The sequence below is a fragment of the Podarcis liolepis genome (genome assembly GCF_965112155.1).
Source record: "Podarcis liolepis genome assembly, chromosome: 4".
Classification (NCBI taxonomy): Eukaryota; Metazoa; Chordata; class Lepidosauria; order Squamata; family Lacertidae; genus Podarcis; species Podarcis liolepis.
Window position 1 is genome coordinate 100,967,742 of NC_139558.1, and position 15,227 is coordinate 100,982,968.

The window sequence follows — 15,227 nt, forward strand, 5'->3', positions numbered from 1 at the left end:
CCGCGTTACCCCAATTTCTTCCTCCAACAACCGCTCCTTTTCGGAGAGCCCCCATCTCGGGAGGCAGAAAAAACTGGAATCCCAGCATCCTCTTCTCACAAGGGGCCAACCAGGAGCTCCAGTGGGATATACAGTAGCAGGATCCAAGCACAAGAGCAACTCTCCCCTCCTGAGGTTTCCAACTGGGGAGGCAGAGCACAGCCATCCTGGCTAATAGCCACCTCCTTATCCATAAATTTCTCTAGTCTTTTAGGGTAAAGGTAAAGAGGAGGAGTTTGGATTTGATATCCCGCTTTATCACTACCCGAAGGAGTCTCAAAGTGGCTCACAATCTCCTTTCCCTTCCTCCCCCACAACAAACACTCTGTGAGGTGAGTGGGGCTGAGAGACTTCAGAGAAGTGTGACTGGCCCAAGGTCACCCAGCAGCTGCAGGTGGAGGAGCGGGGAAACGAACCCGGTTCACCGGATTACGAATCCACTGCTCTTAACCACTACACCACACCGACCATTAGGTCTAGTCGCGGACAAATCTGGGGTTATGGCACTCATCTCACTTTACTGGCCGAGGGAGCTGACATGCAGCTTCTGGGTCATGTGGCCAGCATGAATAAGCCGCTTCTGGCGAACCAGAGCAGCGCACAGAAACGCCGTTTACCTTCCCGCCAGGGTGGTACCTATTTATCTACTTGCACTTTGAGGTGCTTTCGAACTGCTAGGTTGGCAGGAGCTGGGACCGAGAGCCAGTGTAGTGTAGCTCCTCCAGGGGAGTGAAAGGCGGGGTATCAAATCCAAACTCTTCTTCTTCAATAGGAGCTCACCCCGTTGCGGGGATTTGAACCGCCGACCTTCTGATTGGCAAGTCCTAGGCTCTGTGCTTTAACCCACAGCACCACCCTGTCCCTCTCTAGTCTTTTAAAGCCATCCAAATTTGTAGCTGTCATACATCCTTTGGACATCCCATAGCCTAACTACGCACTGTGTGAAGGCCTTTCTTTTGTCTGTCCTGAATCCCCCAACACTCCGCTTCATCGGATGATTGAGAATTCTGGTGTTCCTCCCTCCCTCCCTTTCTCTGTGCCGTGCATCACTTTATAAGGTTTTTTTATCAAGTCCCCTCTTCCTCGTCTTCCCTGTTAACGTAAAAGCCCCCCCCCCCATGCTGCAAAGTTTCTTCACGGGAGGGGAGGGTCGCTCCATCCCCTGGATTGACCGAGTCGCGCGACAAAACAACCAGGAGCCTTTTGCGTGGATGATGAACGTACTTATATTTTATCTACTTTAGCAAAAAAAAGGAAACCAAAAAATTAAAACGAAACGACAGTTGAGCCACTTAAAAAGAGGGTGGTGATGGGTGAGACACCAAAAAAAGAGGAGCTGCAGGGTGTATCCCGCTCCCCACCCCCCCACGCTGCTCTTTGGCTTCTTCCCTCCCCTCCTTCCCATTAGGAAGAAGAACCCAAATCCTAAAAAGAAGGCCCAGCATTCTGCGGGCAGCAACGGGAAAGTAATACAGGTTGTACCCCAAGTGGGAAGGGGCAGGGCAGCAGCTGCAATGCTTCTCAGCCCCCTAACCCCGGAGGCCAGAATTTCAGAGCCTTATTAGGGGGGAAAAAGGTAAATAATGAAAGCGAGCACAGCTGTCCTCCCCTCGCCATCAGTGGGCCTCAGGATCCCGTCCCCTTGATAACCAATAGTGCAGTGCTCACCTCTTTAGGAGCTGGGCTTAGCATGCAGTGTTCAGGGCCTGCCCCCTCCTCAAACCAATTCACGTACGGGCTGGCACCAATATGCCCCCGCCCAACACAGACACACGGGAGGGGGAAGAAACATGGCTCCGACCAGCCCTGGGGAGCTGGCAGCTGGCGGAGGCGACTGTCTCTGGGGCGCAAGTGGCAGGAAGTTCAGTGTATCGCTGATCCGTACAAGTCCCACTGCAGTGAAAAGCCGACCGTGGCGAAGGAGAGGAAAGGAAAAGTGGGAGGTTGTTAAAAAACAAGAAGTTGCAGACATCTGCGGGATCGGCATCAGGGGATCCCAAACTGTACAACCAGTTCTTCTTTCGCATCCACTCGGATCTGGGAGAGAGCACTGAAGGCGTACGCAGCTATCCGGGAGACCTGGGGGCAGACGGGGAGAAGGGGGGGGTGAGCCGTATACAGGGCACTCCAGGAGAAGATTCACATCACCCAAAAACCAGCATATTCTAGGGGGCAAGATTTGAACTCTGGGTTCCGTGGGGGGCGAACCAAGCCTTTTTCAGTTTTAGACAAGGCCAGTATGCAAACTCAAAAGCGCCAGTGATTCAGCTTTTGCCAAAACGGGGACCTCTAGATGTTTCGGAATCCGAACACCCGTCAGCCCCAACCAGCACACGGAGGCCAAAACATCCCGTGGTCCCCTGCGTGGCGAAGGCTGAACTGGATATTGCTGGTGCGCGAGGCCACAGGTGAGGACGCAATGCCTCTGCTGCCATGAGCAGCCTGTTTGCTGCCCAAATGCAAAATTTCCGGGCAAAAGCTGACTCTTTCGTCAGAGCTGGGGATGCAACAGTCCTCCACCGCACCCTGCGGCAGCAGACTGGCTCTGGGCAGACCACACAAGCTCACGTTCCTGGCCGTTTTTGGCCCTGCGGAATTTGCCGCCCGTGGCAGCTGCTTCCCTCTGCCTCCTGGAAGGGCCGGCCTTGCCTGCCCCCAATGCCTTATTTTTTTTAGGGAGGACGATGTCTCATCACACTGTGGTCATGCGACATTTACCCCACCCCTTGCGGCTTCCATGGGGCCGATTCCACCCACCCAAAGTGCTCTGTGAACACGCAGAGCGGCAGAAAGGTAAAACGGGGAGGTAGGGCCCAGGTTTTTCTGTTTTTGTTCATATTTTTCTTACACATTTTGTGCTGTTTGTATTGTAATTTTACATTGTGATCTGCCCTGAGATTTATGGGTATAGGGCGGTATGCAAATGTAAAAAAATAAGTAAATACAAAAACTGTAAAGGTAAAGGGACCCCTGACAGTTAAGTCCAGTCACGAACAACTCTGGGGTTGCGGCGCTCATCTCGCTTTACTAGCCAAGGGAGCCGACATTTGTCCACAGACAGCTTCCGGGTCACGTGGCCAGCATGACTAAGCTGCTTCTGGTGAAACCAGAGCAGCGCACGGAAACGCTGTTTACCTTCCTGCCAGAGCAGTACCTATTTATCTACTTGCACTTTGATGTGCTTTTGAACTGCTAGGTGGGAAGGAGCAGGGACCGAGCAACGGGAGCTCACCCCGTTGCGGGGATTCGAACCGCCGACCTTCTGATCGGCATGTCCTAGGCTCTGTTGTTTAACCCACAGCGCCACCCGCGTCCCACAAAAACTGTAGAGACTGCTTAATCAGAAAACTTTCTGAAGTAGCGTACATAATCGGGTCGGACACGTCGATCTGGGGCGAGAAAGTGGACCTGGATCCATCTGCAGATTCATCCAGCCCAGTGGTCCTCCTGGGCGCATCCAGCGTCCCACAAAAGCAGGGAAAGGCAGCCAGAAGCGTCTTCCATGGCTGCTTCTCAACAACCAGTCCTGAGAGGCACCATGGCAGCAGCTGCTGATAACCACAGAGTGACTCTGGCCAGCTCCCTTTTTAAAAAGAGGATCTAATCTATTGATTAGATACTGAAGGGTGGCGTGCCCCAGGCCTGCCGCTGAGCATCAATGGTGCACGTGGCCAGCTCACTCTGCCAGCTTCAAGAGCCAAAGCAGGGCTGGAATTCAGAGTCGTCGTCCCCCCAACAACCCTGCGAGGGAGGTTCAGCTGATGCCCCAAATGTTGCCCATGAAGGGAGCTTCGTGCCTGAGTGGGGATTTGAAACCTAGTCTTCCAAGTCCGACCTAGCCTGACACTCTACCCACTATGCCACGCGAGCTCTCTTTCAGGACGACACAGTCGTGGTCCAACCCCACCACCTGCAGGGCCACAGGTGTTCTCCAGCCGTGCTTCAGGGGGACGGCGTCAGAGCCTCGTGGCCCTGGGGGGAGCGTACCCACCTGCTGCAAGTCTGCGAAGGGAACAGGGTCACTGGCAAGCACTTGATGGGGCTGCGTGGTGAGCGATGGGAGCGTCGAGAGCTTCTTCCACTGCATCAGGTTGCTGCTCAACATGGCCAGCCTGGTGCTGGAAGGAAAGGAAGGAGAAGAAAAGGGAGTGTGTGTGTGTCAGAGAGAGCGAGAGAGACTGACCAGGAGGGAGCAAAAAGTAGGAAGTGGGCACTAGGCTTTGCTGTAAGGTGTGGGATGACGACGGGGTCTGTGGGCCACCTGTGGTCCAGGTCATTTGATGTTTGTAAAAATACAGCCCTACAGCATCTAGTACAGCGTATTGCAATTGTTATAAAAGGCAAAAATAAAGAAAAGATCACCGAGATGCTCAGAATTTTTCAGCGGTCCAGGGTGGGGAGTTTGGGAACTGCTGCCCTAAGGCCGATCTGGGCATAGCTGCCAACGTTTCCCTGTTTTTAAGGGAAATTCCCTTATTCCAAATAGGATTTGTTGCAAGAAAAGGGAAAAGTTGACAGCTGTGGATCTGGGTGTTTTCCAGCAGACACTTCTGGCTCCTAAAATAACAGCAAAATTATTCCCTCGCCACCCCACCCCCCACTAAATTATCCAGCTGAAACAAATAAACGGTGGGATAGCCAGGAGTGGATCAGTTCAGCAACTCAAAGCAAATCCATAAACTCTGATCTGCCCATCCCTGGCTCTAAAGGGAGAACATTATTTCCACTTCTAGGTGAAGCAGGGCCAGGCCTGGGAAGCATCTCGGTCCCAGACCAGTATGGAGTCCCACAGCAGAGCAATTCTCAATTGTCTGGTACCTAATTCGTGTGTTTAGCAGCCCACCTCTTAAGTTTAGAGTCCCTACAATTGGCAGGTGAAGGGCAAAGAATCAGGTGAGGAGAAGATGGGGCGGGTTAGGAATTTCCGGGACAGAAGCAGGACAGAGTTGCTCTGGGCTCCCTGGGGGGGTGGACCTACCTGTACTGCCTGGCTCTATCCATGTACTCGTGCTGCTCCATGCCTTGCTGATCTGCGGCCGAAACGTCAATGATGTTGCTGCAAGAAAGCCAGGGCAGAGATCAGAGACCCCGACCCACCTGCTTCAGGTACTCAGAGGGGAAGCGGATGTGCTGGACTCTGCAGCTGGTCTGATGGTTTTTTTTAATAGCTCATTTAACGATCGTCTCGTGTGTGGCAAATCCTACCCAAACGCCAATTCATCCAACACTGGTTTTGGTTATAAAAGTTTTTGACCCGCTGTTTATATGTCTGACCTTGGAATACTGCAGCATTGCCTCTTTTGTAAATTTCTCTCTCTAATCTCCTTATCTTATACCTGACCATGCACAATTGTTTTTTCTCTCTCTTTTCCTTTGAATTGTTTTTTAAAGACCTTTTAACTTGTTTTATTGTTGATGTGCTTGCCACCCTTGAGAGGAAGGGCGGTGTCAGATGCTGTTGGTGGTTGCTCGGGAGTAACCAGTCAGGACTCCAACCTGTATTTTACAGGTTTTATTTTGCAAAACTATTTACAGTGCAGATCTACAAAGTTCATCTCCGTCTTAGTCACTTGCAGATTCCAGGAGTGGCCCCTTCTGGTCTCCCCCCAAACATAAAAACTTAGACACCCCAATTCTCCGCCTCCCCCCCCTTACGTTTCACCCTTCTGTGTAAGCTGGGCAACGGAAGCGGCATGGCTGCCTCCTAGCCAGCCGGGCTACGTTATGCGCTTGGGCTCTCAGTAGCCCTCCCCTCGCTTGGCTCCCCCCCTTCCCCCTCTGCTCCCCTGGAGGCGTGGCTTTCCCCACCGCTCAACGAGGCACTGCTCCTCAGAAGCACCTGAGGCGCTCTGTATCCCCCTGGCTCCCTCCCCTGTCCCGATGGCAGCCCCCTGACAGGTGGGATATAAATTTAATAAAAGTAAATATCCTGCACATACCCACCCTCTCAGCAGCCGACGGAGACCTGAGAATGGACCCTCCACCAGCATGCCAAGCACGGATAGGCAGCTTCTGCACTGTACTTTTTGCTCTGATTTTTCGGGTGTTGCAAACTTTAGCTGTCGCTGGCTCAGAATCTTAATTGCCCAGCCTTGGGAAGACCCGCTCCCTGAAGGAGAAATTAACCCAAACTATCTGAGGGGTCACAGGATCCCCCCTTCCTTGGAGGTTTCCCTTAGAATGTGTGAGACCAGCACAGCCGGTGCCCCACTGGAAGACCACAGGCAGGCCAGGAGGCGCACAGCCCTTTCCCCACGGCTTGCCTCCCAATCCTTGGTCCTCTGAGCACGCAAGGCCCTTCCTACCCTCAGAGTTCTGCAAAAAGTGGTTCAGGAGGCTCCTCCGCCAGAGATATGCGAAGCCGGCTCTTGCAAAACTGGAGCTGCCCAGACGTTTTGAACTACAACTCCCAGCATCCCCAGCACCACGTAGGAACCTGGGGCTGATGGGAACTGTAGTCAAAAACGTCACCTGGATGGGGAAGGCTGCTTTTGGTACAGCACAGCCTGTTTTGGTCCTAGTCGTTCTGTTGCCGGATTGCAGGGGGGTTGGCCTAAATGGCCCTTTGGTTTCTTTCCAACTCTGCAATTCTATGTTTTTATGAATCCCGTTTGACTTTCCACCTCCTCGCTGAAGAAAAACGCGCTCAACTCACATGGCTGTCTTGGCGAGGATCGATGACAGCAGAGCCTGCTCGTCCGTCCGGGCTGAAGGCAGGTTGTGGCAGTTGTGCTCGGCTCCATTTAAGGGCTTGGGTGGGCTGGAGGGAGTGGGCAGCAGGGGCTTAGACTCATCGCCCTAAGGTGGGGAAAGCAGGGAGGAAAAGAAAGACAGCGGTCAGAATTTGCAGAGGACCCAGCAGCCACTGGCGGGCAAGGGAAGGGTCCCCAACCCGGTGTTCACTTGCTGCAGATTGCGTGCACACAGGAGTTAGAACACAGGAGTTAGAATGGCTCAATCTTCAACCCTGGTTCAGACATTTCGGGTGGGGGACGACGACAAATGCACAATGGAAGAGGGTATGCACCCCTCCTCTCAGCACACAGAGAGCCTGCTGCTGGAGCCAGACCACATTGCAAACTGCCTAGAACATCATCTTGCCTGACAAATCCCCCAACAGGTCCCTGTCCCCCTACCTGGGACAGCTCATCTATAGGAGCTGCTAGCTGAGAGAGCCAGGCAGCCCAGCAGCTCCTCTGAACACAGAATGTGCTTCTGACTTCCATGCCTAGGTCTTCCTCTCTCCCTTTGCCGAATTCAGTGCTCCTTCCCCAGGAGCAGAGGCCGCTTGTAAGAGGGGTGGCAGTGGGCAGATGAGAAATGAGTCAGGGACGTGCACACGTAGCTAAGTGTGAAGCAGTAAAAATGAAAGTGCAACCATGTGAGCGGAATACTCCACAAGTCTTGGGATCTTTGTGTAATCATTGTGCAAGTCAATTGCATGCCTGTGCAATTCAGACTTGAGGCAAGGGCTGAAGGCACTTCAGGGCTGGTAACCTCTTCCCAATCCCACTGGGTTCCAACCACTGCACTAACACTTAACTGTACAGAATAGGCACCTGAATGTAGAAGCAAATCCAAAGGGGGGGTGGTGGTGCGAGACCTTGAAGTACTTGCCAGTCAACTAATAAGAGTTCACTGCTTCCAGGCCCTTCTTCCCAGTTCTAAATATTAAGATTATACCAGCAAGAAAGCATCTGTAAAAAAATGATTTACCGTATTTTTCGCACCATAACACTCACTTTTTTCCTCCTAGAAAGGAAGGGGAAATGTCTGTGCGTGTTATGGAGGGAATGCCTACGGATGGCTGGGGGGATCTGCTGCAGTCGTGAGCAGAGGATCCATGGTTCCCCTTTCTTCCCTCCTCCGTGGCTCGCTTTGAAACAGCAAAGCGGGAGAAGAGCCGCTGAGTGGGGAGGAGAGAGAGAGACAGAGAGCCTGCTTGCTTTAAAGGAGCAAACCGGACAGGAGCCGCTTACACTTGTGTAAGCGGCTCCTCTCCTCTCCCGCTTTGCTTTAAAGGAGCAAAGCGGGAGAGGAGAGGAGAGGAGAGGAGCCGCTTACGCAAGTGTAAGCAGCTCCTGTCCGGTTTGCTCCTTTAAAGCAAGCAGGCTCTCTGTCCCTCTCTCCTCCCCACTCGCTAAATAACAGCAAAGATTTTTCAAGCAGGCTCTCTGTCTCTCTCTCCTCCCCACTCGCTAAATAACAGCAACATTTTTTCAAGCAGGCTCTCTGTCTCTCTCTCCTCCCCACTCGCTAAATAGTAGCAAAGTTTTTCGCAAGCAGGCTCTCTGTCTCTCTCTCCTCCCCACTCCTCTTATAAGAGCCTTCTCCTCTTATACCCCTTATATTAACAGCATCCTTCTCCACCCACCCCACGCGTGTCCCTTGTCACTTGAGTGCTTTTCCTTCCCTCCCCACTTAAAACATGGTTACAAAGCACGGATCCACATGGATCCTCAAGATTTTTGCACTGGGTCACCCCAAATTCACCAGCAGATCACATAGCATGTCCATGGCTACAGCTTGCACCAAAAAAATCACGCACCCACTGTTGCCTGGGGCTGCAGTGGTGCAAAAACGTGGTTACAAAGCACGGATCCACATGGATCCTCAGGATTTTTGCATTGGGCTACCCCAAACTCACCGTCAGATCACACGTCTGTGGCCACAGCATGAACCACAAAAATCATATATCCACTGTTTCATTTAGAATATTTTTTTTCTTGTTTTCCTCCTCTAAAAACTATGTGCGTGTTATGGTTGGGAGCGTGTTATAGAGCAAAAAATACGGTAAATCTAGTCTTACTGACTAGTGATTTAAATCGTGATTTTAATCAAATCCACCTTGGCTGCAGATCCTCTCCCTTGCCTGCACTGGCTCAGCTGGAAAAGCGACAGAATTCTGGGCTGAGAAGCAACTAGTGGCTGGTTTCCTGAGCTTCTCCCCGCTGGTGTTGCCCTGGACACCCCTTGCCCACCTCCCACCCCCAAAGAGTTTTTAACTGCATAGTTCCATGTAAATGCCTACAGTGAATGCACAGGAAATGCAGCTTCCACCCATTGCAGTGCTGAAAAGCAATGCGTTGGACAACAAACAGCTAATCTGTTTTTTGTTGTTCTGGAGCAAGAGTCCATGTGATCATGAAGGATCCTGGCAATACTATGACTTTACTGAATTGTATCGTTTTGTTGTTTTCGTTTGAATTTGTTGTTTGAATCTGTTGTTTGTCTTATACACTACGGTGTTTGGTATTAAAATGATAGCAATGTGTGTTGTTTTTTTAATGCCACTGCAATCACTGTGAGGCACTTTGAGCTCGACATCTGTTGCTGGAAAAGCAGGATACAAATATTAAATCAACTCAGCTTAACATAACAAGTTCCTCCTGCTCACAAATAGCCCAACAAGCACAGGTCACCTTTGGCTCTGACTGGGTAGCAACCCTTTGAGAGGGGACCACATTTCTGAGCATCCTTCTGGAAAAGGAGGCCGAAGTACCATGACACCTTTTCTCCAAGCTAGTGTCCCCTCCAGATGCTGGCAGACATGCCCCGCTTCTCTTGCCTTCCTCAGCTCGGGCTCCTCTCCCCCTCGCCCCTATTTCCAGTGGGCTCCTTGGCTTTCACCCCCCTGGGCAGATCCCAAATCACTCCAAAGGGGCACTCGGCTTCCACGCCTGGCTTCCAGCAAGTGCTCACCTCTCATTCATACAGCCAGACAGACCCACCGGGCCTCTTTCAGGAATGCTCAGAGCACAAACTCTGGCAAGGCAGTTCCCTGCAGCTCCTGAAACCCGACCCCTCCAAGGTGCTGCTCCCACTACCACTGCTGTCCTCGTAATTGGAAACAGGCCTTGTTCCCTTCTGATCGCAGCCAACTTCAGCTGCCTGGCTTGCTATCTGCAACGGTGTGAGGAAGAGCAACCAATCTTTGTCCCCAGCCCCAGAAAAGGCAGTCCCATCCCTCTGGGCAAACTCCTCGGGGGCACCCTGGCCCAGGGCTTTTATTTCAGACAGAACTCACCGCAACTCAGTTCCCGTCCCTCTCAGGTGGGTGCCGTTGCCGTTCTTGGTGAGTTAAAAGGTAACGGTAAAGGGACCCCTGACCATTAAGTCCAGTCACAGACGGCTCTGGGGTTGCGGCACTCATCTCGCCTTACTGGCCAAGGGAGCCAGCATTTGTCCGCAGACAGCTTCTGGGTCATGTGGCCAGCAGGACTAAACCGCTTCTGGCGAACCAGAGCAGCGCACGGAAACGCCGTTTACCTTCCCACCGGAGTGGTACCTATTTATCTACTTGCACTTTGACGTGCTTTCGAACTGCTAGGTGGGCAGGAGCTGGGACCGAACAACGAGAGTTCACCCTGTCGCAGGGATTTGAACAGCCGACCTTCTGATCGGCAAGCCCTAGGCTCTGTGGTTTAGACCACAGTGCTTTGGTGAGTTATGCTGCCTCTTTCTCTAGAAAAATAGCACTGCCGTGGCCCAACCTCTTATGGGCACTGTATGGGCATGGGGAGCCCGAGTGGCCCGGCACAAGCTTACTCAACCCTCAGTCACATCTCTGCATTTGATAGGAAGCAGAGGAAAAGACCGGTCTGTGCATATCTGGGATACAGAGCCTGAGCACATAGATAGATAAACCTAATACTGAGGGCATGAGGTAGAGGGCTCCCCCTTCCCCCGGCCTGACAACAGAGCCCACTTGGCTGCACCAACCATGCAATAGTATCCGAGCAAGACTACAGTAGGAAAACAATTTCCCCCCTCTAGCTGATGCTTGCAGAGTTCCCACTCCAGGCCTCAGAGACATCCACGCCTGTTGTGCAATGGGCAAACGCTCTTCCTGCCTGCGAAGGGGATTCCACCAGAACCTCTGAGTCACCTTCCCGGCTGCTGCTGCTGAGTGCTTCTGGTCCTTCTGGCACTTCCCAAGCAAAGGGCTCTCTGTTCCCATGGCAACGCCTGACAAGAGCTCCCTCAAAAGTCTTAACTGCTCCCCAGTGCCCATGAAGCCTATATGGGACTCAGCCGTGTCAAAGTGGGAAAGGAGTCCCACAAAGTGCGACCACCAGGGCAGACGGCTGTGCTAGTCCTAAACAAAACCAAGGCAGCCTTGCAGGACCCATGCCAAGTGTGACTTCCAGGAGTGCCCTGCAACAGTCGAACAAAATCTCAAAGTGCAACAGGACCCTCCCAGCGCCAAGTTCCTTCGTGTTTTAAGAGGCGCCTCGCGAGCCCCGGACAGGCTGGAAAGCCCAAAGTAAAAGGAAGCTACACAGAATCTACGCAAGATAACTTTCTGTTCTTTCTTTCAGAGTTTGAACCAAAGAGGGCTGGAGAACATATGAGGAATATCTGTTTCGAGAAGTTCTGCTTTCTTTCTTGGCCGCAAGGCTAAGAAGTGAAACCACAGGATAACTTTTTGTCTTGCCAGAAGGGATGAAGGATGGACAAAGCGATACATTTTCACTTCAGTTATTTTAATGCAAAAACATGCATAATTCCCAGCATCAAGAGGGTTCCCTGCTGTTCTCCCTGACTCCCAAATCTTCATGCCTCCCAAAGGGAACCACGCTGGTGCCCACACCTGAAAATGGTATCTAAGGAGCTGTTCTGTCACCTGCCATTTTACCAGAGGAAGATGCCTTGTATCAAGGCCCTTGTTCGTGTGCCTCCTCCTCGAGAGGTCTGGAAGGTGGTAACACGAGAACGGGGCCTTCTTTGCAGTGGCTCCCAGTCTGTGCAATGCTCTCCCCAGGGAAGTTCGCCTGGTGCCTTTAAGCACCAGGCAAAAGCATTCCTTTTTAACCAGGCCTTTGGTTGATTTGATTGGCATCCTATGCCCTTTTAAAATGTTGGGGGTTGGCAGGATTAATGGGTTGTTGTTTGTATTTTGATTATGTATTTTGTGGCTTTATATTTTGATTTTATTCTGTGAACTGTCCTGAGACCTCCGGGTATAGGGTGGTATATAAATTATTATTATTATTATTATTATTATTATTATTATTATTATTATGTCAGACCAGTGGCCAAAGTAAAAAGTCACCTCAGGAGAAACGAGCCTGGGTGGCTGAAGGGGCCCCTTCTCCCTTTCAGGCTGTGCATGCTCCACCCATAACACACAAACACGGAGAGCATTAAACAGTAAGGGCCAATGGAAACTGACGTGCCAGTGTGCCAGAGGTAAGGGCTGACATGATCCACTCTTCCCTTCACTGTGATAAGATCAGCAGAGAAAGTCAACAAAGAGAAGAAGTATCCCACTTCTAACTATTGTTGTACTGTGGGTGCAACCTTGAAGGCAGCATAAAGGTATTTTAAATGAAAAAATAAACAATGTTGTTAGGAGGCTAGCAATGCTAGTTGGTTGAAAGGCTAGTACAAATGCTTGGATAATCGCAATCTCTCTCTCTCACTCGCACAGAGTATTTCCCCACCATTTGACGGCTCCGGTGACAGTTTCACAGGTGCCCTTCAAGATGACAGCGATAGAGGCCACCAAGAATAGCAGCAGGAGAGATAGAAAGTGAGCAGGCTGACAGCCCAGAACAGCTGACCTGTCTGGGCTTGCCAAGTAACAGAGATCTGTGAGTTCAGGCCAAGGCATTTCTGCACTCCCCACCCCCACCCCCAAACTGCCCAAATACACACAACCCGGCCAAGGCATGAGCAACAAAGATGCAACCTCAGATCTGAAGGGAAGAGGATATTTCTTAAGACCTCTCTATCTTGGTCATGTGAGAAGCAAGTTCTGGGCAGAATCTACTACAAATAGAAAGAGGATTCTCTCCTATGCTTCAAAACAAACAAACAAACAAACAAACAAACAAACAAATCAAGCTAGGATGCCTAGCAATACATAAATTCTGCTTACCAATTATGGTTATTATTCTAGCCTTATACAACGTGTTATATGCCAGCCACAAACAAGGGCACCTGCAAAGAGCCTCCAGGCAACCAGAGTTTTGTTTCATTCAGGCTGCACAGCACAGGATGAACTGATATTCAGGTAAAACACATCAGAGTAATTTCCAACGCCGCTTCATGGCCAGGGCTTCTCCTCACAACTCCACCTTGGCTGCTTGGAATGCAAAATACAGTGGTACCTCAGGTTAAGTACTTAATTCATTCCGGAGGTCCATACTTAACCTGAAACTGTTCTTAACCTGAAATACCACTTTAGCTAATGGGGCATTCTGCTGCCGCTGCGCCACCAGAGCACAATTTCTGTTCTCATCCTGAAGCAAAGTTCTTAACCTGAAGCACTATTTCTGGGTTAGCAGAGTCTGTAACCTGCAGCATATGTAACCTGAGGTACCACTGTATTTTCCTAGGCTTGCCTGGGCTCCCTTTCCCTGCCTTATTTACCAAGCCTGCCCATTTGAGAGCAGTGAGAATGTAACAGAGCTTGCATTTCATTACAGGGAAGTCATATGACTTGAATTTGGGAAGTTGTGCTTTAGGCAAAGGGGAAGGCTGAACACTGGGGCTCAAAGAGGTACCCTGTTGCTTCACATGCTGCAGGAGCCAAAACACACCACACCAGAGAGGCAAGCTAGAAAGCAGCAGAACAGGCTCCACTCCGGCCACACCCATCTGGGCTGCAGGTTGCCTCACCTGCAATGTGGGAGGGGACCCAATTGGAGGCTTTGCCAGAAACCAAGAAAGGCAATGATAACTGAACAGTGGTGGCGTGTTTTCCCCCCAAAGATAAATTTCTTAAACTCTGGATCAACAGGTACTAGGGGCATATAGCACCACAGACCGTACTATATGAGATCAGGAGACTGAAGCAGACAAGAGAGAGCCTTGCCTGCAAGCTGCCCATCTCCTCTTCTCACTAAGGCATGACAATGTGAAGGAACAAAGCGTCACAAATGACAAGCACAGAACAGGATGCAGGGAAGAGCAACAGGCAGAGAAACCACAGTGACAAAGGAGATGGAGGAAGACTCGCAGGGCGCGAAAGACGGAGGCCAGCATCGCTTAAGCCACAACTGGCCAGTAGTGTAGGCGGGGAAGCGGGGGGCGATTCCTTCCCACGCCTCCCCAAGCCCAATATCCTCAGCTTCCTTCTTGCTCCCCAGCAACACATTTCTGGGCACATGCTCTCCAGCCCCCCACCCCGAGGCGCAAACACGGCAGGGGGTCTCCCCCAGGGGTGACAACTCGGACACTATATGGGGGGGGCAGGTCTAAGCTCCACCCCACATAATTGATCATATGCGCACCACCTGAAGGGCCATGCCCATCGCCAGGGGGAGGGCAAAGGGACCTCGGCCCCTGGGAGTTGGTTCTGAGGGTCTCCACGCGCACCAGGCCCGGGAGGGAAGCGCCTCCTCTTTTTTTATTCAAAATTAAAACAAAACATATTATCCAGAAACATATCATCCTTATCCCACCCCCATTTTTCCTCCCTCCCCCCCACACCCTCACTTCCCTCAGTTCCAGTCTTTTATTTCTCAAAGAATGCTGTTTTCTGCATGTTATGCAGTTGTACAGATCCTCAAACTATTTAGCTGATTATTATCAATAAAAAGTTTGTGACTTTTATTCCAAGCCAGCCAAGGAGTCCAGTTCGCTCTGTTGCGTCTTCAAATACTTGGGGTAAAGGGTTCCCAAGTTCTCCTTGTCCCGGAGCTTGTGTGTCAGCGCCTCCTCGAATGGGGGGCGCGGGTCAGGGGGGCCCTCAGAGCCCCCTCACCCGCCCCCCTTCTCCCCGGACCCAGGGACCACCCCAGCCTCGGAACCGCCTGCCGGCCCGCCCAGCCGAGAGGCCTCCCCTCCCCTCTCACCTGGTCCGAGGCCTCGTTCTCGCTGCTGTAGCAACACCCCATGGCGGCGTCCGGAGAGCGGCCTGGCCTGGCGGGTCACATGCGGCGTCGGGCGAGGCCCTCCGGCGGCGGCGGCTTCGGCGACCCCTGCCCGCCTGTCTCTGCCGCTCTCTCGTGCTTCTTCCCCTCCCTGCCCTTCTTCCGGCCACGTGACGCTCGCTCTACGGGGGGGAGGTGTTTTTTCACGTGACCGCGCGGCTACAACATCCGGGGCAGGCGAAGGCCGGGCGAGGGAGGAGGGAGGCGAGCTCACGTGATGCGGAACAGGAGGAATAGGGGGAGGAGCTTGGGGGCGTTTGTTTTTTTGTTTCCCCTCCGGACGCGCGTGCGCAGTCGGAGAAAAGG

The 15,227-nt window shown here is 51.9% G+C and overlaps 1 protein-coding gene across 1 annotated transcript; it reads right to left on the reverse strand.

Annotated features, from left to right (window-relative positions):
* Positions 1 to 1,240: 1,240 nt before the first annotated feature.
* LAMTOR1 (late endosomal/lysosomal adaptor, MAPK and MTOR activator 1) lies at positions 1,241 to 15,053 on the reverse strand. Its single transcript, XM_083500069.1, has 5 exons — positions 14,844 to 15,053; positions 6,695 to 6,837; positions 5,018 to 5,095; positions 4,031 to 4,157; positions 1,241 to 2,118 (listed from the first exon to the last, which is right to left on the reverse strand). The coding sequence occupies exons 1-5, from the start codon at positions 14,883 to 14,885 to the stop codon at positions 2,026 to 2,028; spliced, it is 483 nt and encodes a 160-aa protein (XP_083356195.1). The 5' UTR covers positions 14,886 to 15,053; the 3' UTR covers positions 1,241 to 2,025.
* Positions 15,054 to 15,227: the final 174 nt, after the last annotated feature.

Coding starts and splice junctions, on each gene's coding strand:
- LAMTOR1 (XM_083500069.1), bottom strand. CDS start 14,885: ATGGGGTGTTGCTACAGCAGCGAGAACGAGGCCTCGGACCAG. Junction 4,158..5,017: donor GATAGAGCCAGGCAGTACAG/GTAGGTCCACCC, acceptor CTTTCCTTCCAG/CACCAGGCTGGCCATGTTGA. Junction 2,119..4,030: donor CCTTCGCAGACTTGCAGCAG/GTGGGTACGCTC, acceptor GTCTGCCCCCAG/GTCTCCCGGATAGCTGCGTA.